We start from the raw sequence: 25354 nt of genomic DNA, 5'->3' as shown, positions 1-25354 counted from the left end.
GAAAGAAAGAAAGAAAGAAAGAAAGAAAGAAAGAAAGAAAGAAAGAAAGAAAGAAAGAAAGAAAGAAAGAAAGAAAGAAAGAAAGAGAAAGAAAGAAAGGAAGAAAGAAAGGAAGAAAGAAAGGAAGAAAGAAAATATTGGTTCTAGGACAGAAGAATGGTAAGGGCTAGGCAATTAAGAGTTAAAAGACTTACCCAGGATCCCCTAATCCCTCTTAATTCCAGTGCCTTCTCTAATTATCTTGTACATAACTTGCTTTGTATATATTTGTTTGCATGTTGTCTCCCCCATTAGAATTGTAAGCTCTGTAAAGTCAAGGACTGTCTTTTGCCTATTTTTGTCTACCCAAATCATTAGCAGAGTACCTGGCACATAGTAGGTGCTTAATATTGGATTATTGATTGGTTTGAAAGCGTGTGACTATTTTCTTAAAGTAGTGCACACAAGTGCCTCTTTGTCTTTCCTATTCTCATGTAGTTTGATTTGTTATATATTTGTATGTATGTTGCCTTTCTGTCTTCTTTATGTTACTTTTATCAGGTTCTATAGGCCTATTATGAAAAAGAAGTGATCTTTATACCACAAGACCACATACAAGCTATGTGACCATAGGTGAGTCACTTAATTTTTCTCAACCTCAATTGGTAAAATGTAGAAAATAATAGTGCCCATCACAGAGGACCCTTGTGATGATCAAATAAGATAGATAAAATTCATAAGGTGCTCAGCAAACCTTGAAAATACTATATAAAAGTAAGCATCAGCATTATTAATATTACCACTGCTTATTGCCAGAGTCACAGATCCACGGATAGCCCTAAGTCTGGCTTGGGTATGGGAAGTATTGACTTCTTGTAGATTTGAGTGAACTTAATTAGGAGCAGGCCAATCCACATCAGATGGCTCTGTAACTTTCAGTTCAGAATGAAAAATGCTGGACAAGATTTGTGCCCCCAGGAACACTAAAATGCTTCACTGGAAGTTGGGTGACGCCATCTTATTATGAACCTCTTGTTCTAGGGCTTGATGAACTGCTGATTTTTGTCCCACAGGGCTCATATTGTATTTCATGACAGCTTTCCAGTGCCTTATTATGTCATGTAATGGAAGAATCATCATTTTTAGAGAAATAAATCATTAAGCCACTCATTTATTGGGGGAAAAAAACTGTGGCCCCTTAATAGGTTAAGTGACTTGTCCAAGAACCTCTTCATCTCCTTGTGGCAGAGAAGTGACTCTGGGTTCTTTTTAGGTTATGCCAGCAGAACCCAAGAAGGTTTGGCAGGTCATACCAAACAAACAAACAAAAGAAACAACAAAAGAGGCTTTGAGTATAGGTCTGATGAAAGACTGAAGTAGAATTTGGATAGATTCATTTAGAGAAAGCTTGTGACAACATGATTTCATTTATAGCTATCTGTTTGTCTGTCTCTCGATTCATGTCATTTGCTAATTTGTTCCTTCATTTGCCTATCTGTTTTTCTATTTGATGATTTGTTTGTTTATCTACTTGGTTATCTAGCTTCTTATTTGTTTGTTTGCTGCAGCAGCTCATTGAATAGTCTGCTAAGACATGGAAGAGTTGAGATAAGTATTTATATTCACATTGATGAAGTCATGGACCAAATGAAATATATTTCACCACTTTTCCCTGAAATAATCATAGAACCTCAAAGTTAGAAGGGACTTCATAGCAGAACCAGAAGAACACTGTACACAGTAACAGCAATATTGTATGATGAACAACTACAAATAACCTAGCTATTCTCAGCAATACAGTGGTCCAAGACAATCCCAGAGACTCATGATGAGAGAAGTAACTATATGCCTCCAGAGAAAGAATTGGTGGAGTCTGAATGTAGACTAAAACATATTATGTTTCATTTTCTTAATGGGGGGGGGGGAAGGGTTCAAGATCTCTTCCACAAAATGACCAGTATAGGAAAATGTTTTTACATGAAAAAAACAAAAAAAGGTACTTCCTTTCCCATGAGTTGCTGTTGGTTGACTGTTCCTTGACCTACATGTAGTACTTTGGTTCAAGATAGCTCAGAAGGTATCCTGGAAAAATCTCAGCTATACCCAGGCTTTGAGCCCCAATTGAAGATATTCCTTCCCCCCATGACTACCTCACAAAACAACCTATTCCAAGATTGTCTAGAAGATTTTCCTCATTTTGAGAGGTATGATTTAATGGAAAAAGCATTGGCCTTGGGAATCGGGAGTTCTAAATTTGAGCTCTCTTATTCTTACTATCTGTGTGACCTTGGAAAAGTCATTTCATCTGAGCTTCATCTGTAAATAATCTAATATTTGAATGGATCTGTAATTTCTATGTGAGTATCCCCAACAACCATGCAGAGTACCATTCATCTATGTCTGATGATTCTTGCCACTTTTATCCATGTCCTTTCCTAAATCTGCCATGGAAGGTCCTCTCCATAGACTTAGAAATGGATTCACTGGCAATGGTAATTCATGAAAGTCATCTATAAAATGGGCTTTACTATCTTACTAAATTACCTATTATTACACTTGGCTCCAGTTTCCTCATACATAAAATGAGGGATTTAATTTAATGACCCCTAATATGCCTTTAGCTCTAAATCCTATGATCCTGTAACTTTAACATTACATATAAATGTCAACAAATTGTTAATGTTATTTAAGATAAAATTTATCTCTCTCTGGCTTCTAGCTATTGGTCCCAGTTCTCCAGGGTCAAAAAACAGGAATGTGATGCTATTCCATTTAATAACCTTTCAGATGTTTGAGAACACTGATTATATCTGTCCTCCAAAGTCTTCTCTTTCTCTGGGATAAAAATGTTCAGTTCTATTACTTTATTTTCCCAAGGCATGGTTTTGAGCCCCTTGTCCTGATCATAGGCATGGGAATGGTCACGATTTTCCCAAAGTGTCTTGCTGAGGTATCTTGAATCTAGTTATTACAGGTCAGGGACTAGTCAAGTGGCCAGTCAGGGAAGGGACAGGAAGTGGTATTTGACTGAAAGGGAAAAAACATTGATAGCATATTAAATAGGATCCCAAGAGACCAGAAGCAAAGCATTCCAGTGTGAAGCACAGGAGGATCTAAGGAGCAGAGACAAAATCGGAGCAGAAACCCAAAGTATCAAATCATGGAAACAAGAATAAGACATTGAAAGGTTCCAAGTAATGCAAAGGGGCTAAAGCGATTTTTTGTGCTCAGTTAGCTGAGAACTTCTGTAAGTAGGTTAGGGCTAACCCCTACTTGCCAAATTTCCCTCAAGAGCCATTACAATTGATGGTGCCAACTTCCTTACCTGGCTCCCGAGTGGAAGTCATCTATTTGGCAAATGAACAGCTGGTTTGGAAAACGGTGTTTGAGAATAGGATTTGGATTTTTGGACCATTGCTTAAAATTTAGGAATTATAGAAGTCTAGCTGGGGAGGGAATATACCTGATAAGAAATGGTAAGGTAGTTTTTGCTTTAGAAAGGGGTGAGGAAGGAATAAAAACTATTAATGTACATGTACCAAGCTAAACACCTAAAAAAGTAGCTAGCATGTGGTAAGTATAGTAGTAAAGATGTCCAGCTATTCACAGAAAAAAAATTCAACAAAGGATACTAATAAAATCCGTGGGAAGGGAATAAGCATTTTTATATAATACCTATCATGTGGCAGGTACTGTGATAAGTGCTTTTTACAGATATATCATTTGATCCTCACAACAACCCTATGTAGATGAAAATTAATATTCAATAACTAAGCATTCTATTTAAAGTTTTATTGGTAATAAACCAACATAAAAAAGTAAAGAGAAAAGGTGCTAAACTAACTCCAGCCACGCTTGTGAAGAAGAGAGTGAGAGGAAGGAATAGAACTCATAAAATAATGTGACCACGCAAACTTGGAGGCACAGGAGAGATTAAAGGGAATTTTGAGAAATACTAAAGGACTTCTGGGGAATGAAGTCCACGGTTCAAAAATCTCCATTTACATACCTACAAAGTAAAAGCTACTATTATCCCCATTTTATTATTGGGGAAACAGAGGCAAACAGGCTAAGTGACTTGCCTTGGGTTGCATAGCTAGTAAGTATCTGAAGTTAGATTTGAATTTTGGTCTTCCCTACTCTAGGTCCAACATTATCCACAGCACTACCAGCTACTTCCATAGCCTCAGATAGCTATATACAAATGTACAAGTTAATAGACAGCAAACAAGGAGTACCAACTATAGATATTCTAGGAGGCAAATTTCACCTTTTAGGCATCCCTGAGACCTAATAGAATCCCACAATGAAGCTATGGCTCTGGAAGATAGCCTATACCTTATTCAAAAGAGCAGGTTAGACAAAAGTTTAGAAGGTAGAAGATGGAGAAGCATTATATATTAGAAAGATGATCTCATGAGGAAACATAGCTGTGGTTAAGAAAGTATTTGAAGATCAATGGGGGCAGAAATAGAAGTGATATTGCCATTAGAGCATACTACAGGCTGCATGGGAAGAAAGAGGAAATAGATGAGTTTAAGAAAATTACACAAGCCTGTCTTAGGTGTCATGAAGTAAGCTGTGATGGGGAAACTTCAATTATCTCAACATTTACCAGTGCTCCCTTAGCCCAAAACAAAGCAGTTAACTTCTGGGTTTGTTTTTAAGTGTATTTCTATCCTTCAAGTGGTAGATGAACTAATGAAAGGGAACTTCTGTTCCAGAGCAAATTCTTACCAGTGAGGAGGAATTGGTCATAGGAGTGGAAATGGTGGGAAGCTTGGGGAGAAGTGACCATTCCATCTGAATATTACATTTACTCTGGCCCCCATGGCCTGAAGGCCCTATCACAGTGATGGCGAACCTTTTAGAGACTGAATGCCCAAATGGCTGCACAGGGGAGGGAAGAAGTACTGCCATTGGGATGCTGGGCAGAGGGGTGGGTGATGGGAGAAATGTCTTCAGGCATTCAGAGAAGGGGAGGGGAGCAGCCCCCTCCGGCACACAGGCCTTAGGTTTGCCAATATGGCCCCATCACATTTCACCTGTGTAATTTGGTTTAAATCTTGTGACTTTGAACTACATTTTCCTGAAGCCCAAATTTATCCCTTGTCTACATCAGTACATAACAGTTATTATATATTCATTTTAATTTTTACACACCCCTCCTCCAGTGTTCTCTGGGGCTGGATGAGGCCTAGTCTTTGCTCCTGGCTCAAACCTTCCACTGATGGTGTTTCCTCAATTTTCAGGCCCCAGACCCCAGTACCATTTAAGCACTTAATCAGATTAGCTTTTATAAAGGAATATTCACTACAAACATACCTTCTAACACATGGGGATGGAGCAAAATTCCTACTCTCACTTTCTACCCCTCAGTCTCTAGGGAAATGTGAAGGATTTAGCTCAATTCCTATAATAGCACAGCCCACCAAGTTCCAAGTCTAAAGCACCCCCCCCCCCGGGCTCATATTCCAGCACCCTGGTTTTTTTTGAGGGCTTCCCTGCTGGGCCAGCAGAAACATTTGGTTTGGAATCTTGGTTTCAAGATTCTTTGAACTCTTAAGAAACTCTGGTTCTCTGGTCCAGGACTTCCCTGCCTGTGCCTAGGACTAGAAAGTACAAATGAAACATGAGGCAGCTGAAGAGAGAGACAAAGACACACACACACAGAAACAGAAATAGACTGAGATAGAGAAACAGAAAAGAGAGAAGCAGAAAGAAGACAAGAGGGGAGAGAGAAAAGAGAAGAGACATGAGAGAGTCTGTTCTAATTGTAAGCCAATGGAAAGAAGCTGCTTTCACCAACATGGTATCTTCTTTCAGCAGCAGGTCCTTTTATCCACACGGCTGTCAGTTCTGACTAAAGGTCCCAGCATTTCCCAGCCTTACTTAGCATCACCAAGACTATATCCATCTAAGGGTTGGCTAATGCTGTAACCCTCTAAGGATAGTTGTCTGAGGTTGCTGTTTGTCCAGCTAATGTTATTGATTATGATTATCACCTATAATCAGGTAAAATAAAACCCTCAGAGGGTTTGAGTTCAAATTCTGTTTCTATTGCTTACCTCTGTGACTTTAGGTAAACTTGCCCAACCTCTCTGGGTCTCTGCATACAAAATGAATGGGTTGGATTACATGATCTGAATTCTATTTCAGCTCAAAATCTATAAGCTTATGATTAATACTACAGTTGAGAATGGGGAAATTGTATGCCTGCTGATTTCCTTGGATGTCCAGTATTTTAACTGCTGCATGAATGCTTGTAATAATATTCCCAACACAGTTATTCAGTGTTTGCCTGAAACACTTCTAATGACAAGTAGTCAGTAGATCTTCTAATTTTAAATACAGTATTCCTGGCTGTACATCATACTTTCTCTCTACCAATGGGGATGGAATGAAGTTATACCTTGCCAGCTTGCCTTTTGCCCTATCCACTAGGTCAGCAACTCAAGAGATTGCAGAGTTGAAGGATCATGGATTTAGAACAGAGAGGGACTTCAGAACCCAACCCCCTTATTTTAGTAGCTTCCTTGACTAGCATTAACTCATTCTCACCTGAAGCATCCCTGGCACTGATTCTCTTTTACCTAGGCTTTCGTTCATCTGTACATTTCTTTAAAAAAAAAATCTTGTTAGTAACAATTCCTTGTACATCCCTATCCATATCCACTTCTTCAGACAGATTCCATTTTTTTTTTTCCCTCAGAACTATTTTTCTCTACTTTTACCTCAGAACTCAAAACTGCCTCCAAGGCTTGGCTCAAGTGCTACTATCAGTCTGAAGCATTTCCTGATTCCCCACAGTTTAGTTCTTTCCCTTATCTTCTCCAATTATTTTGTATTTATTTTGAATACATTTTGTATTTATTAATGAGAACTCAAGCTCTACAGGGATAAGAAATGTTTCATTTTTGTCTTTGTATTCCTAACTCCTATTGTATAGTAGGCACTCAAAAATACTTGTTGAATTAACACTACTTGAAAAATGAAGATGAGAAATAATCTCCTCCGGTGACCCCTTTCTTGGGCCAGCTCACATCTCTTACAAATGTTTAAGTTGTGTGTGCTCTCTCATATCAAACTTGCAATGCCTTCCAATGTCTCAAGACATAGGAAAACTTGGAACTCTAAGGAAATAAGTACATCCTGAAGATCTTGAGTAACATTTAAAGCTCCCTCACCTATAGGTAAAGCAGCTGGTGGTACAATGAATGGATAAAGCAATAGATCTGGATTCAGAAAGACCTGAGGTTAAATCCGTTCTCAACCACTTACTAGCTTTGTGACCCTTAGGCAAGTCATTTAATCTCTGACTACCTCAATTTTCTCAATGGTAAAATAAGGATCATCAAAGTAAGAGGGTTATTGTGAGGATCAAATGTGATAGTATTTGTAAAGCATTTAGAGATGTGCCTGGAATAAAGGAGGTGCTTAATAAATGCTTGCTTCCTTCTCCCTCCTTCATGGGTAACAATCTGAAGCAAAAATATGAGTTATTTTTCTGCCCTCTTCAATGATTCTTAATTAAAAACAAAATCTCTGTTCAAACTCTGCCTCTGACAACTTCATGTGTGGCCTTAGGCAAGTTGCTTAACCTCTCTGAATCTGATGTATAAATGAGACTGCATTAGATGACTTCTCACATACTTTCCAATTAGAGTTGTGATTCTGAGTACACTTATTAAAAATTAAATGTTCACTTTTTGGATTATTTTTTATTAATAGAATTTATTTCCAAGTATCTCAGCCAATATCTTCCCCTCTCCACATCATAGAAAGCATCATCCAGCAAACATATCTATGGATGTCTTTTCTATTTTTACTTCTCAGTTCATTCCCTGGAAATGAACATTCACAAGTTATTCTTCAAGTATTAAATCTGTAACTGCTTATAATGTTCTCTTGGTTTTGCTCATTTCACTATTCATTATCTAATGTAGCTCTTTCTCAGTTTTTAAAAAATTCACTTGTCCTTTGTGGCCCTTAAGCAGAAGCTAGATGACCATCTGTGCCTGTTATGATAGGCCCTTTTTTTATGCATAGGTTAGAATTTGTGGCCCCTGAGACCCACAACTCTCAAATTCTGTGATATTCTGAGAGCATTCCAGGAATGAGGGACAGTCTGAAATGTCAGCAAGTAGGACAGTTTGGCCCAATGCAGTAAGGATGTTGACCAGGTGCAGATGGGATCAAGTCTTCTAATGTCCCAAGCAACTGTGGGCTGTAAAAAAGGTTTTTTTAATTAAAAAAAACTCTTCCTTACATTAGACCAAATCTACTGCGTGTGATTTCAGCCCCTTTGTTTCTAGTTTCTCTCTGGAAACACAGAGAATAAAGCTAATTTCCAAGTTTTATAACCACTCAATCTTCCAAAAAAAGGAGTCCATATTTTTTTCCTGGACCCAAAGTTATAATTGGATTTTTTTTTTCTTTTCAAGTTTCCATTTTAAAAAATCGGTGTGGGTGGGAAACTTTAATGAGCCCATTAATGAGACAGGTCAAAGCCAAGGCAGGTGAGTGTAGGAAATTGGAGGGGTACAGTTGCTGAAAACCCAGCCGTCACAAGAAGCTGTGGCATCTTTGGTCTCGTCATAATTGAGCACTTTGGCAGACTATGTCCAACCTTCAGGTGCCGATGTAATATTGAACATTTTTCTTTAGTGTACAAAGGTGGGACCTGCTTACCAGAGAGGTCCAGTCCCCAGTGGTATCTGGGGGGGAGGGCGGCGAAAGTGAACCAAACCCTTTTCTTTTCTGGATAACTTAGGTAGCAATAGGAAGGGTGGAAGACAGTGGGTGGCAAGGTTGACTATTCAGTGCATGCAGGCTCTCCAACTTTCCTAATACCAACACCCCTCAGCTCCCCTTTCGTTGAACTGTTGGTTTCCAAGGAGCTAAAAGCGTCCTTTTCACGCTTTGCAAGTGGAAATAGGTTGCTAGGCTAGCTTAGGAATCCAGGAGCGCTACCAAAGCTCCAGTGTTTTGACACGTTTCAAGCAGCGGCGCCTTGGGAAAAGGGTCGAAGGGTCTGTGGAGTTCCAGAGAGCCCTTGCTCCCAGGTCCGAGTGGTCACACCACTCCAGCATCTCGCTCGGCTTGTTCAGGGACTGTGTGCGCCCTCCGCCTCCAGTAGAAGCAGCTGTAGCAACAGCAGCTCTTCCCCGGGTGCGAGGACAGACCCGCACGCAGCACGCATTCAGCGCAGCCCGGGGCGGGCTCGCGCCAAAACCTCAAGAAATTCTCAGCACTCCACCCTGCCCCCAGCTCCATCAACAACAGCAGCAACCTCCCACCTCCCCAAGCGGAGGAATCAGGCCAGAGATCGCCCTAACAGGCCCCCGATAATGGAGCACTGACCATCGCAGAAGGGAGGAAGGGGCCTCCCTGAAAGAGGAGAGGGGCACAGCCCACCATACAGCCCCGCCCGCGAAGCGCTGACGCCCCAAGACGGCCATGCGGGAGAAACGGCTCACCACCGGTAGGTAGTGGCGGCGGCCTGGCTGGGGGCAGGGGAGAGTTCCAAAGGGCGAGGGGGTGGAGCCATAGGCTTCGCCGCCATTGGCTCGTCCCGGCACAGGTCCCGCCCCTAAGAGGCCCAGCGCCATTGGGGCGGTGGGTTAGAGTCCTGCCACAAAGACGAAGCCTCTCTCTGTACCCTCACTGTGGGTAGCGGGAGGAAACCTGTATTTCTACAAAGCTCCGCCCCCTCCAACCAGAAATAGGATAGTTCAAGTTTCACCTCGGGATACTTGCCGTGCAACCCTGTGCGAGTCTCTTAACCCTGTTTGCCTCAGTTTCCTTAATTGTAAAATGAGCTAGAGAAGGAAATGGCAAATCACTCCAATATCTTTGCCAAGAATATCCTAAATGGGGTCACAAAGAGTTGGACATCATCGAATAACTAAACAACCCTCCCCCTCAATATATTTAGGTATAGATGAGGCAAATTATGTAGCAATATAAAGGTCTATACACATATATACATTGTATGTGTATATATAGTGTATATGCATTATATACAGTGCTTTAACTTTGGCAGAGTGCTTTTAAAAATCTCATTCTATAGTTATCATTTGAAGACTCCAGATTTTTCCTCACTGCTGAATATATATACCGGTACACAAGTATATGTGAATCAAATGGCATATTTGTAAAGCACTTTGTAAACTTTAAAGCACTATTATATACACACACACATATATCTAGATATTGGTACCCTGTATCTACACACCCATGCTTTTCCTGCTTTTTCACTCCTTCACTGAAACACTTTGGGCATTGCTTCTTAATTAAGAAAGGGAGAAAAAGGGCAGCTAGGTGGTTCAAAGAATAGGGAGCCAGGCCTTGAAATGGGAGATCTCTGGGTGCCATTGGTTTGCCATCACCGGTCTAGGTTAAATCTGGCCTCAGACACTTCCTAGCTGTGTGATGGTGGGGCAAGTCACTTAACCCTTAAGCTCTTACCACTCTTCTGCCTTGGAGCCATTACACAGTATTGATTATACTACTGCAGGTAAGGGTTTTTTAAAAAAAAAAAAAAAAAAAGAGGGAGACCTCCCTTCTTTCATTAGCCCTCTGGGTTTTGTAGAAGTACATCTTTGGCTTTTATTTACATTTATAATAATAGATATGTGCATCGTGAGCCCTCTTTGGCCTATGAGATTTTTCAGAAATCTCTTGTTGACATTAATATTTACTTTTAGGTCCATGTGTATGACATGAGTCTGTCCAATGGTTTATGTATTATTTCTTTTATTTTTTAAATTTTGTTTTATGGTTTCAATTTATTTATTTGTTTATTTAGTGTGTTTTTTAAAAATTGAGAATATTTTCCCTTGGTTACATGATTCATGTTCTTTCCCTCCCCTTCTCCCTCAACCCCTCCTGTAGCCAAAGAGCAATTCCTCTGGGTTTTATATGTATCCTTGATCAAGACCCATTTCCATGTTATTAATATTTATGGATTTCTTTTATCTTGGTGTGCTACTCATTTTTTTGTATACAACAACTGAAGCCCAGAAAAATGGTTAAATCCAAAGGGACAGTAAACTTAATTTAATGGATGATGCCTATAAAAAGCCCATTTGCCAACTTTAGTCAAAGGACACTATGACTAAGGGTTGATGAGAGAGGGCAGCATGGTGGAGTAGATAGACCAACCTTGAAGTCAGGAAGATTTTGGCTTTAGATTCCTAATGTGACATACCTGTTGTGTGTGATCCTGAGCAAGTCACTTCATTCCAAACAGCTCCTGAGCACTCTGAATTGCAGTGTAGATGCCAGTCTGCCCTGGTAGAGGGGAGTTTCCTCACCCGTGGTTTCACTATACTAATGAAATCATTGGGCCAGCCTTTTCCCTATTATCGTGATTATGATGATTATATCCATGCTGCTCAGGTCATTCCAGTTGTGTAAGACTCTTCGCGGCCTCATTTGAGGCTCTCTTGGCATAGATACTAGACTGGTTTGCCATTTTCTTCTCTAGCTCATTTTACAGATGATTTAACTGAGGTAAACAGTGAAATGACTTGCTTGGGGTCACACTGCTAATACATCCTCTGAGTCTAGATTTGAACTCAGGAAGATGAATCTCCCTGACTCTAGGCCCTCCTTGCGCCCCATCCACTGCTCCACCCAACTGCCCTCAGAGTGACCAAACCAGATTTACTGTCCAGCCACTAGTGAATTAATTGAAATGTCTCTTTTTGCCTTTGGAAGAACATGGCTTCTTATGGCAACATTTGATGGCTGTAAAGATCAATCAAGTGATACAATTTTTTATTTCATTTTGTTTCAGAGCCACCAATTATAACAGAAGAGGGGTTTGTAAGTACATTTTAAAAGGACCAAAATGTTCTTTCTGCTCTTTTTTTTTTTTGGGGGGGGGTGGGTGGTTAGTGTGGGGTTTAGAGAAAAAAGCTAATATGTTTTCTTTGTTGCTACAAGTGATAAGCATGTTCTTTTCTGTTAATAATGGCAACAGATGGGTATAAACACTTGTAATTTTTTAAAAAAAAGTCTCCATTTCAATTAGTTTGCTAAAATAAAGTGGAATGGTTAATATAAATTTTCAAAGGGAAGAGCTATTTTATTGTGGAGTGCATTCTGTATTCCCTGAATCCTGGGAAATTCATGTTTTCTTGTTAGAGTAACTGATTTTGGGTTGACTAAAATAAGTATTTGTAGGAAAATTTACTTTTATACTTTAAATTTAAGTTGTACATTTAAAGAAAGAATTTCTCCCTTTTTTTCTTTGACATTTCTGGAGCAAGTGACACCATTAGCCAATCTTTCCTAAAGCCCTCTTCTTTGGCTTCTTGATACTAAAATACTTTTGTTCTCTTCTATTCTCTCACTGGCTTCTCTTTCTGTCCTCTAACTGGAATTTTGACCCAGATTAAATCTTTAGACCAGCGGTCAGCAACGTATGGCTCTCGAGCCATATCTGGCTCTTTTGAGGGCCAGATATGGCTCTTTCTGCAGGAGCCATAAAATCAATTTTTTTCAGGCGCTGTTACAGGAGTGCGCACTGTGAGCACTATATGGCTCTCACGAAATTACATTTTAAAAAATGTGGTGTTTATGGCTCTCACAGCCAAAAAGGTTGCCGACCCCAGCTTTAGACCTTTGTACTTCTCTTTATATAGTCTCTTTCTCTGGAATCTCATCTGCCCTAACACATGTATCCCCTTGGCTTCCATTATCATTAATTCTTTGAAGATGACTATATCTTTCTCAACCTTTCCCCATACTCCAGATTTGCATTTCCAGTTGCCTGTAAGGACATTTTTATTTGAGTTGTCCTTCTGACATCTCAAATTCATCAGATCTAAAACTGAATTCAATGCCTTCCCCTTCAAACAATATCATCGTAGGCCATGTTCACTACTTTAGTTTATATAGTCATATTGTCATTTATCTTGCATTATTATTTTTACATGTCTTGTTAACAATAATTGGACTGTTTAAACTTCCAGTTTAAGAAGCATTTTTTATGATTAATTCTCTCTTCAAATCTATTTAACACAGTCCTACAGATTAATTTTCCTTAAAAGGTTAATATTATTTTCTAATCCTATTGATATTTGAATATTGTTAGGTAAGCAGATGTTGAACATTTATATTTTTTGTTAATCAGTCAAGACTTTTTGTAGGGTCTTCTATTACAAAACATTTATGTTTGATTCTTTAGCTTTGGATACATACTAATTCTGCATTCACTTAAAATAAGCTGTTTAATATAGGTTACATTATTTCTAATATCTATACTACACTTTAAAAAATTGGCCAACACAAGAAAAAATAACCATGCATCGTATGGAAATAATACAATTATGTCATATTATTAGCCTTTAATTGTTTGTGGGATTGAAATGTAATTTTCATTAACAAAATAAATACAAGTTATATGATAGCATGCCATAATGCTTTTTTTTTTACATAATGGAAACAATTACTAATGAAATAAGATGTTTTATTATTTATAAAAGATACTTTGTTCTTGCCAGTTGCTTTTCAACTATTCAAGTTTTTAAAAATTCTTCGAATTAGCCATGTTGGTGAATAAAACCTCCATGGTAAATACACACAATTTTCTTTGCATTTAGAAAATTTACATTTTCTAAGTTTTTATATACACTGACACATTAAAACAAAGAAGGAATTATATCCCCATTATACCTCTTTTCCTGGAGAGAGAGAGAGAGAGTAAAAAAGCAGTATTTTCTTACTCCCTAACCTTTCCTTCAACCTCTTGATATATATTGACCTTTTTAAAAACTTACCTTTTCCCACTTTTTCTTCTGTAATAAGATTTATTTCTACATAATCCTATATATTTTTTCCTCCAAGAAATCAGTGCAGAAAATACTTCTGCACCTTTATAGTGGAAAGAGTGAGTATTTGGCAACAGGACAAAAAAAGCAAAAAAAAATTTTTTTTTTACTTGTGTTCTTTCTAATTAAATTTTAAGTTTTTAAAGATACTCTTGGTTTCCTTTGTCTTTGCATACATTAGTTTACAAAATACTGATTGACTTAAAAGGATTTAAAGATCTATTCTAGGTAATTTGTAGTATACAGACAATGATATAGTCATAGCTTTTTACATTTAACAATATAAACATTTGTTTTCATATCACAGGAAGATTCTTTAGCAACTGATGATTTACTTGTGGACTACTTCAATGAATTTTTAAGTCTTCCAGTAAGTATATTGTTATATCATGGTTCTCTTTACACATCAAAGCAATGCAGTGATGTTATGAAATAAATGCATTTAGGGATAATGTTTGAAATATTAATGAAAGGAAAAGAATCCACTGACTTTTCTAGGTGGTTCATGTAAAATTTGACATCTTCAGAGTTAATTACTTAAATTTTACTTTTGTCACAATTGAAATTATCTCAAGAGACTGATTTGGGGGAAAGATGATAACTTTATTGATTATATCAAGTTTATTGGTTTAGGTATCATTATCAATAAAGAGATATAGGTTTTCATGGTTTTCTTACAACCAGGGAAAACTTGACTCTTAGGTCAGGCAGCTTAATAAATTTAATAGATTTTTAGGAGTTCATTTTTTAGTCCATTTTCATTTGGTGATAGCTATTTAAGAGGTGGTTCATCAAACTATCCATTCCTTCCCATCCCAACAAGTGGATAGGATAGATTACATACACAGGAAAAGAACCCTTGACCCATTCATTTATTAACCAAATTATGTTTAAAAAGGAAGTTTTTTCTTGGGATTCCCAAGGACAAAGCAAATGTGAAAAGCAGCAGACTAGATGGTATCTCTGACCCAAATCCCAGACACAGTAATTCTCTATGATATATAGGAATTAGTATAGTATATGAAAAAAAACTTCTCACACTTTCACATTGATTTTAGTGAAGTTACTAGGATCCCCTTCCCCCATTTTTTCCCTTTGTCATCCTTACAGTACATATATTATGAAGTGTTTATTTTGTGCTTGGCATTATGTTAAGCATCAAACAGAAAATAATATAAAATATGAAACCTTTGAGACTCTTGTTCTTTCCAAAAATATAAGAAGTGAATACTCAATGAAAATAAAAGTTTAAGTTGGCAGGCTAAATGCTGTAGTGCTACATGTTTTTTGTTTTAAGCTCTTATTATTCTATTGTTTACAATTTCCCTTAAACTTGTTTTTTGACAAGAACTCTTTTTGTAGGCCCATTTATTTAATGTAGAAACTCATGTTTTTAATTGTCTTAGTGATATGCAGAACAGTTAGAGGGAAAAAATTTGGCTAAGAATAAAAGAATAGCAATGATTATTGTGGTTGTAGATGATGTGGATAAGGTGGATATAACTTTTAAGGAGAGTAGAATTTTAAATTCATATAGAAAAGACCTTAATTAATACTGCATATTATATCCTTAAGTTTTAAATATATGTCTTAAGTGTTCTAGTGAACAAATAAATTATTGTTCTTTGTGTCACCATATTGATGGTTTCTTGGATTTAAATGTCATATCAGCATCTTTGATGGAGCTTTGATCTCATCTACATGTAGGAACTCTTTTTCCTAAACTTATACTTCAGATCCCTTCAAGATCATCCTTCATTCTCCCCTCTTTTTCTGTAGTTTCAGAAGAAAGAGATTCTTCTTCTCCAGGCCCAGACCAACCCTTCTATTTATGTCCTTGATTCCATCCCTTTTTATTTTCCCTAATTTCCTTGGATACTGTTTCTTTTATTCTACTGTCTCTTCTATTCATTTGATTTTCAAGCTCTCCTTAGTGCTAGTTCTTTTTTTTTTTTTTTTGCTTCCTACAAATATTTCCTCATTCTTAAAAATCCTTAATTCAACTAAATTTATTCTTTCCAAGGTCGTCAAAGATCTCTGTATCTAAATCCAGTAGCTTTTTCAGTTCTTTTGTAGGAGAGAAGGAAGTATCCATGGTGTTGCAGAAAAAGATTAGGTCTTTGAGTTGGAAAACTTGAGTTCAAGGGGCTTTCCCAATTACAAACTGTGTGATCTTGGGCAAGTCACTTTTCTCTGGACCTCAGTTTTTTCCTCCTCTGTGACATAAAGTACTTGGACTTGATGATCATTTAAATTTATTAAATTTATCTTCTAGCTCTAGTATAATGAATTCTGAAGTCCCTGTCTTCTGGTTCTCCTACCTCAATGACCATTCCTTGTAGGATCCTTGTAGGATCATCATCCAGTATTCTATAGTGTGGATATATATATATATATATATACCAGGCTTTGAGATGAAGATCCTTTCTTTCTACATTTTTGCTCTTGGTGATCTTCAGTTCCCGTGTGCTTAACTATCATTTGTGGCCAGATGACAACCAATTCCACATATCTTCATGTCTCTCCTGAATTTTAGTCCTTTGTCATTAGCAGCTTCCCATACATCTTTATTTGGATATTATCAACATATCCAAAATAGAACTTGTCATTTCCCCCCTTATACTCAAGCTTTTCCTTGTTCCAAACTTTCCTTTCTTCTAGTCACCTAGATTTAGAAACTATGAGTCATCTTTGACTCTTCACTTTTTATCCATTGCCCATATCTTGGGCAATAAGTCTTTATCTTTGCCTTGTGGAATACCACATCTCATTATTCTTCTCTCATTTATAATAGAAGATATAAAGTTTCAAGTAATTATGATTGTGTGGTTCCTTGATACTTGAACCTTACTGTGTGCTTGCAGCATTTTTCTTTGATATTGAAGCTCTGGATTTTGGCTATGAGATTCCCTGGATTTTTCACTTTGAGGTTCTTTTTAAAAGATGATAGGTTGATTCTACCTTTCTTGTCAGCTGCTTCCAGTAAATTAAGGCAATTTTCATTTATGACTTCTTAAAATATCATTTTCAGGTTATTTTATTTTATTTTTTCATTCTTTTGACTTTGTTTTATTGATTCTTGAAGTCTTATAGAGTTATTGTCTCCACTTGTTCAATTTCAGTTTTCAAGGAATTACTTTTTTCAGGGAGCTTTTGTATCTCTTTTTCCATTTGGCCTATTCTGTTTTTTGTTGTTGTTGTTGTTGTTTTTTAAACCCTTAACTTCTGTGTATTAGTTCCTTGATGGAAGATTGGTAAGGGTAGGCAATGGGGGTCAAGTGACTTGCCCAGGGTCACACAGCTGGGAAGTGTCTGAGGCCAGATTTGAACCTAGGACCTCCTGTCTCTAGGCCTGGCTCTCACTCCACTGAGCTACCCAGCTGCCCCCCCTATTCTGTTTTTTAAGGATTCTTTTCTTCAGTGATATTTTTGGTGCCTCTTAATCATTAGGCCAATTCTTTTTTTTAAGATGTTATTTTCTTCTATTTTTTGTGCTTCTTTTACCAGGCTGTTCTCTTTTCATAACTTTCTTTCAAAAGAGCCAGATATGGCTCGAGAGCCATACATTGCCGACCCCTGCAGTATAGTATGAACTTTTGATTTTTACTGGAGGTTAGGCATGTTAGCACTAAGCAGTTTGCCCTCTGTTCACATCACTCCCCTTACCAAAACAGTTGCCAAATTTTGTGGATTCTACATCCTGAGCATTTTTTGCATCTGTTCCTGTCTTTACATTCACATGACCATTATTATATTCTCATTACCCCTTTCACCCAGACAGTATGTTATAGCCTTCCAATTGATGATCTTGAATCTATCCTCTCCCATCTCCAGGCCATCATCCACATAGAAACCAAATTTATCTTTATGTACCATAGACTTTGACCATGCTATTCCACTCCTGAAGAGAAAGACCTCTTTGTTTCCTTTATCTTTAGGATAAAATACAAACTCTTATTTGACATTTAAAATTGTTCTTGATTGTTTTCCACCTTACAATTTCTGGATGATTGCTTATTACTTCCCCTCATATACTCTGTGTTCTAGCCATATAGACTTACTTAGTATTCCCTGAATAGGATACTCCATCCTCTCATGTCTTGGACAGGATATGTTCCTTAGGCCTGGAGTTCTCCTATAGCTCAGCTTACCTCCTAGAATCCTAAGCTCCTTTGAGACTCAGCTTGTGTTAATTCTTTTAATAGGTCTTCCCTGGATCCCTCAGTTGTTTTTGTTTGCTCCTTATTCCTCTGATGAAATTGAATTTATTTTGTAAATATTTTCTATTTACTTATCATTATACTCGCTAGGGAAAATGTAAGTTCCTTGAGGGCAGGGATTGTTTAATTTTTGTTTTTGAGTCCCAGTGTCTAATAAAATACCAGGCACCTAGGTGCTTAATATTAATGAATGTTTCTTGAATTGTTAAGAATACAGTTTTCAACTTCCAATCTTCTAGTTTCTGTCAAAAAGGCCAACATCTTCCCAGTCATCTCAGGTTTATAATCTTGGCATTATATCTTTGACTCCTTATTCTTTCTCACCCTGCATATCCAGTCATTTGACAAATTATGTCCTTTCTACTTTCACAACATCTTTTACATCTTAGTCCTCCTTTCCATATACACAGCTACAACTTAGTTCCAGTCCATACTACCTTTTGTTGAGGTTATTTTGATAATCTCCTTGCCCCAAGTTTCTTTTTTTTTATTTTTTTATTTTTTTTTTATTTTAAACCCTTAACTTCTGTGTATTGACTTATAGGTGGAAGATTGGTAAGGGTAGGCAATGGGGGTCAAGTGACTTGGCCAGGAGCAAATAGCTGGGAAGTGTCTGAGGCCGGATTTGAACCTAGGACCCTCCCATCTCTAGGCCTGGCTCTCAATCCATTGAGCTACCCAGCTGCCCCCCTTGCCCCAAGTTTCTTGTCCATGGAGTCATCCTCCATGCAGGTGCCAAAATAATTTCTCTTAAACCCAGATCTAATCATATGACTCTCCATGTCAACTAATTCTAGGGGCTTCCCATTGCTTTTAGAATAAACTACATGGGCAGCTAGGGGGCTCAGTGGGTTAGAGAGTCAGGTCTGAAAATGAGATCCTGGGTTTAAATTTGACCTCAGACACTTCCCAGCTATTTGCTCCTGGCCAAGTCACTTAACTTCAATTACTAGCTCTTATCACTCTTCTGCCTTGGAGCTAATATGTAGTATGTACTCTAAGACATAAAGTAAGGGTTTAAAAAAAAGAAGAAAATATAAACTTTTCTGCTTAGCTTTTAAAACTCTTCATAATCTGACCCCAACTTCTCTTTTCTAGCCTCACTGTGTATTTGTTCTTCCTCCAGCACTTTATGTATCAGTTAAATTGGCCTTATGCTTTTACTCATGACACTTTCTTCTGTTTCTGCACTTCATATATATATAGGCAGAAAAGTGGAAAGGGCTAGGCAATGGGGGTTAAGTGATTTGCCCAGGGTCACACAGCTAGGAAGTGTCTAAGGCTAGATTTGAACCCCAGGACCTCCCATCTCTGGGGCTGGCTCTCAATTCACTGAGTCACCTAACTGCCCCAATTTGTGTACTTCTGAAGTCCCTCCTTGTCTCCACTCTCGTAGCATCCCTCTCTTCTTAAAATAACAGCTCTAGCACCATCTTTGTATGCAGCCCATTCTGTTCCCAATTGCCTAGTGTTCTTCCTCTTATATTAACTACTACTTTGCATATATTTGTACCCTTTCATTTTATATTTATGCTATGTATATTTTTTCATTCACACTTGTCTCCCCCACTGTACATTGTTAGAATGAGTGCTTTGTTCACTGTAATTGTTTCATTTTTTTGTACTTGTATCCTCGGTGCCTACCAAAGTGCCTGGCATGTAGGAGGTATTTAATAAATAATTATTTATTGGTTGATATTGCCCTGTCTGCCTTGTCTTCCCCCCCATTATTTCCTAAAAGATCCTTTTCTCTTAGAAAGCTATTATCATTGTGTTCCTATAATATGCATGAAATGATAATGTATGAAAACACATCATTGCCTCTGCAATTTTGTTCATGTTTAGGCCATCACTTTGACATGGGTGTTTATTCATTTAAAATGGAAAGAATGAATGAGTTCTTTATGAAGTAATAATAATTGTCAAACCAACTTTATTTTCTTTTTTTGAGAGGGCAGGTAGATCAGAGGAAAATCATAGACATTCTATATATGGAGTTCAGATAGGCATTTGACAATATCTCAGGATGTCCTTCTGGAGAATACAAACAAATGTGAATTGAAATATTAGTAGTAAAGATGACTTAAAAGGTTTTTGTACAGTTATATTCAGAATCTTGATTAATTGGTTGTTGGCAATTTGAAAGAGAGTCTTGTTGTGATATACCATAGAATTCCTGTCCTTTGTCCTACTCTGTACAACTTGTTAAATTCATGATTTGTATAATAAAGGACTACAAGGGATAATTATCAAATTTGTGGGTGACATAACATTGGGAAGGATGAATACAAAAATTTAGTGACAGAACCAGAATTCAGTTTGATTTCAACAAGCCTGAAGTGGAGGACTGAAACCAAGAAAATGAAGTTTAACAGAAAAATCTAAGGTCATGCATTTAGCATAAAAGCAGACAAATTCAACTCTATAAATACAAAATGAGAAAAGACTTTTTTGCTTGATGATGGTATACCTGGTAACAGACCCTGGTACCTGGTAGTAAGACCACAGGCTTAATTATAAGCCAACAATGTGATATAGCTGGTAAAAAAAAAATTGCAACATTATGTTGAAGAACAGAACAGTAGGATCAATGGTTGCTCTGTTGTATTCTGTGTCAATCAGGTCCTCTTTTGGGTATTATTTTAAGTTTTGCTCTCTATACTGCTTTAATAGTTTAGCATAGATAACAGCTTATTGGACTAGACATCAAGAAATTAAGGTCACAGTCATGTCTTAGCTTCTAAATAACTACCATATAATCTGAGACAAATTGAAATTCCTTTTTGTATCTTGATTTCCTTACTTGCCAAATGAAAGAGTTGGGCAAGATGATGGTTTTTAAAATCCTTCTCAAGGGGCAGCTGGGTAGCTCAGTGGATTGAGAGTCAGGCCTAGAGATGGGAGGTGCTAGGTTCAAATCCGGCCTCAGACACTTCCCAGCTGTGTGACCCTGGGCAAGTCACTTGAACCCCATTGCCCCCCTTACCATTCTTCCACCTAGGAGCCAATACACAGAAGTTAAGGGTTTTTAAAAAAAAACAAAAATAAAATAAAATAAAATTTTTTTCAAAGCTAATATTTTTTTTTCCTTTTAAAATCCTTACCTTGTTTTTTAGTATGGAAAACCTGCTCTCTGCAGGTCCAGGGGCTAGAGGGGGGTGTGACAGCATTGGCAGATAAGACGAATGAATACATTCTGCGCTTCAATCATGTATCCCAAAGACTGTTTCTGGCAGCCTTGGGCTAGATTTTATACCCTTCTCTTAAGATTACATACACATGGGCATGATTTTCATTCTCACCATACATCTTTTCTTAGAGATAATGGATTGTCACACATTAACTTTGTTACTAACAACTTTTCACTCTCCAGTAACTTTTCAGTATTTTTTAAGGGTATGTTTGGCTTGTCTCCTTGGCTATGGGGTGGGAAAAACAGTTCAGGGATATACTGGCCTTTACATGGAAGGCTACTTCTCCATTTTTCATCCATTGTAACACGTACCAAATCAGGGATCCGGGGCTGGGCGGGGAGGGGGGAGGGTTATTGTTTCTGGTTTCTCATTACATAAGCTTCTGTGTATGGGAATGGGTGCAGTTTGTTAGAGTTTAAAAATCTTAAACATTAGCTCATTATTTGCTGGTTTGTTATGAAGTAACTTTTAGGGGGAAATTCTGTATTAATATATGTAAAGGTGTGGGAATTTCCTAGGAGTCTGTAGGGAGTCTGTAAAAGCTCTAGTAATAGCCTTTAAACTATTCTTCTGTATTTCCCTGGGGCTAAATAGGGATATTTATCACAATAATTTCAATAATGAGTATTAGTAAGAGAAGAGTCATACAGGGATATCTGAGTGAGGGGTTTCCATCCTCCCTGGAATCTGCTGTGCAGTTCTAGGATCCCAGCTGTGACTTTGTCATTCAGGAAGGGTTTGATGGCCCCCGGCATTTTAGTAATCAACTTTAAGAAGAGTGGCAAGGGCTAGCCATTCTGCTTGCCCATGATCACACAGTGAGGAAGCATCTTGCCAATATTTTTAATAAATGCTAGCATAGGATATTTAAAAATGTTTATTGGATGAATGCATGAATGATGAATGAAAGAAGGAAGTATGCAGAAGAGGATAATTGAGATAATAAGAGTTCTGGAAACTGTGCCATATGAAGAATGAAAGAACTTGAAAGATTTAGACTTAAGAGAAGAAGGCTATAAAAAAAATCTAATAGCTATGGTTTCAATTACTTGAGATCTGTCATATGAAAGGATTAGTAGACTTGTATGGAAACAACTAAATGGTACAATGAATAGAATGCTGACCCTGGAATCAGGAAGGCAGGAGTTCCAATTTGACCTCAGACAATTACTAGCTGTGTGATCCTGGGCAAGTCACTTAATCTTATATGCCTCAATTTCCTCATTTAAGATAAGCTAGAAAAGGAAATGGCAAACCACTTCAATATCTTTGTCAAGAAAACTCCAAATAGGATCACAAAGAGGAGTCAGATATGAGTAAATGAATGAACAACAAACAAAAGCAGGCCTGTGTAACTTATGCGGAAAGAACTAGGACGAATGGGTAAGAAAATAATAGGCAGATTTTGACTCAACAGATAAAAGCACTAATAGTAATTATAGCTAACAATGGAAAGAACTGCATTCAAAGTAGTATTCTCCTTGCAATTGAAAGTAGGCAGTCACAGGCTTTAGGACAATATGTCAGGGCTGTTGTAGAAGTGATTACCACATTGACTGGGAATTTATTTTGTTAGAATCAGTGGTCTCCAAACTTTTTCAATCATACTCCCATTAAAAGATTTTTGAGCACTGATGCCCCAAGTAGGTAGATGTATATTTACAAGTTATATATATATAATTACTAATAATTATTTCTATTATAAAACTTGCACAAATATAGAAAACGGAAAAAGTATGAGCTAAAATTGAGATGATATTTGATTCCAGAGTCAATAGTCACTGAGGGTTTACTGAATAGGAAAGAGATATGGTCAGATCTGTGCTGTAGGAAAACACTTTGGACAGGGGCAGTGAGGTGGCTTAATAGAAAGAGAGCCAGGCCTGGAGACGAGGTGTTCAAATCTGGCCTCAGACACTTACCAGCTATGTGTAACCCTGGACAAGTCACTTAATCCCAATTGTTTAGCCCTTACCTCTCTTCTGCCTTGAACCAATACTTAATATTGATTCTAAGACAGAAGGGCAGGGGTTTTTAAAAAATCACTTTGGTAGCTGTGTGGAGGATGGATTGGAGAGAGGAAATATTTGAGTTAGGGGATGCCAATTAGGATGCTATAATAAGTTCAGGAGTGAGGGGAGGGGAAGAATGTTGAAAGAAGTGATATAGCAGTGTGGACATAAGCTGCTGCCCTATAATTGGTTATTGGTGGGAGGTGAGAAGGGATTCATCCTTCAACTCTCTAATTGGTTGCTCATGCAATCCTTGGTGTGGGGGCAAACCATAGCCCCTTAGGAATCATTCCATGCCCCTCACTTTAGAGACCCCCCCCATAAGTCAGGGATTCTTGATATATGACATCAAAGATGTATATGAACGTGAACTTTTAAAATTTTTCAAATGATTTATTTTTTTCTAATTATATGTCAAAACAATTTTAAACATTCTTTTAAAATAATTTTGAGTACAAAATTCCCAAGAAAAATGAAGAAATTAAAAAAAGTTTTAAAATCTTTGATTCAAATTCTTTCTGTGGAGGTAGAGAGCATTTTTTATTATGGGTCCTTTGGAATTATCTTGATCATTGTATTGCTGAGAAGAGCTAAATCATTCACAATTGATCATTGTTATAATATTGCCATTATGTACAATGTTTTCCTGTTTCTGCTCATTTTACTTTTCATCAGTTCATATAAGTCTTCCCAAAAGCATCTGCTTGTCATTTTCTTATAGCACAATAGTATTCCATCATGATCACATGCTACAGCTTGTTTAGCCATTCCCCAATTGATAGGTTTCTCTTCATTTTCCAATACTTTGCCACTCAAAAAGAGCTGCTGTAAATATTTTTGTACATACTGGTCCTTTTCCTTTTTTAAAAAAAATCTTTTTGGGATACAGACCTAGAAGTGATATTGCTGGGTCAAAGAGTATGCTCAGATTTTTAGTCCTTTTTTAATTCCAAATTGTTTTCTAGAATAGTTGGATTAGCTCACAACTCCACCAACAATGAGTGAATGACTGTCCGAATTTTCCCACATCCCCTCCAACATGTCACTTTTCCTTTTCTGTCATACTAGTCAATTTGATAGGTGTGAGATGGTTTGATAGCTCAGAATTTAAAAATATGAACTTACAATATTTTGATAACTATTTTATTTTATTTTATTATTTATTTTTTTAAAACCCTTCCATTTTAGAATTGATACTGTATATTGGTTCCAAGGCAGAAGAGTGGTGTAAGGACTAGGAAATAAGGGTTTTATGTGACTTGCTTAGGGTAACACAGTTAGGAAGTATCTGGGGTCATATGTGAACCCAGGACCCTCTGTCTCTAGGCCTGGCTCTCAATCCACTAAGCCACCTACATGCCCCTCTTTCATTCCCTTCTTGCAGGATATGTGTATAAATTTTCTCTGTACTCTTGTTTCAAAAATAACAATCCTCACAGTGTGGTGATAAATAGACATAGCTAATTGATAAGTATTTATTAAGCATCTACTATGTGTCAAGTACTGTGCTAAGTATTAGGGATACAAATAGAAGCAGAAAGATAGTCTTTGCATTCAAAGAGCTTATATTTTAATAGAAGACAACCCTTAAAAACAAGCTGAAAATGTTATTAGAGATTACTCTATCCTTTCATTTTACAGATGAGGAAACATGGGCTCAGAAAGATTAAATTGCTTGCCTGAAGTTGTATAGCTGTTAATGGCAGAGTTAGGAATTAGGACCCAGATCTTTTGATTCCCAGTTAAGTGTTCTTTCCACTATTTCTACTCTACTGCTTCCCTTGGGATATATTGCATGATCCAAGAATTGATGTCTAGTAACTGCCCCCTCCCCCCAGTTATTTTTTGATGAGGGGGATCAAGGACAGTTGCCACTATTATAAATGATTATGACACTTTCCAAATTCTAGCTTTCATAACTTCATTCTTTTTCTTCATATGCCAAGTTCACATTCAGATATTGTTTTCATTTGGTGTCTGGGAGGTTTCTTTGCTGTCAACTGTTTATGTACAAGTGTTTGCTTATTAAGATTTCTTCTATATTGGAGTGTGAAACACTTCTTTTTGCTTTGTGTATTTTATGTGCAGTAAGTGTTGTCGGGTTGAGT

General features: G+C 37.4%; 1 protein-coding gene across 1 annotated transcript in view; it reads left to right on the top strand.

The window, feature by feature from the left end:
- Positions 1-9438: 9438 nt before the first annotated feature.
- RGS22 (regulator of G protein signaling 22) overlaps positions 9439-25354 on the top strand; it is a 182953-nt gene continuing 167037 nt past the window's right edge. The window contains exons 1-3 of the mRNA XM_044683939.1: positions 9439-9463; positions 11783-11811; positions 14128-14190. Coding sequence (XP_044539874.1) covers positions 9439-9463; positions 11783-11811; positions 14128-14190 — 117 coding nt within the window. The remainder of the gene's footprint in view (positions 9464-11782; positions 11812-14127; positions 14191-25354) is intronic.

Source organism: Gracilinanus agilis, chromosome 1 (assembly GCF_016433145.1).
Source record: "Gracilinanus agilis isolate LMUSP501 chromosome 1, AgileGrace, whole genome shotgun sequence".
Lineage (NCBI taxonomy): Eukaryota > Metazoa > Chordata > Mammalia > Didelphimorphia > Didelphidae > Gracilinanus > Gracilinanus agilis.
This window is presented reverse-complemented; position numbering and strand designations above follow the sequence as displayed.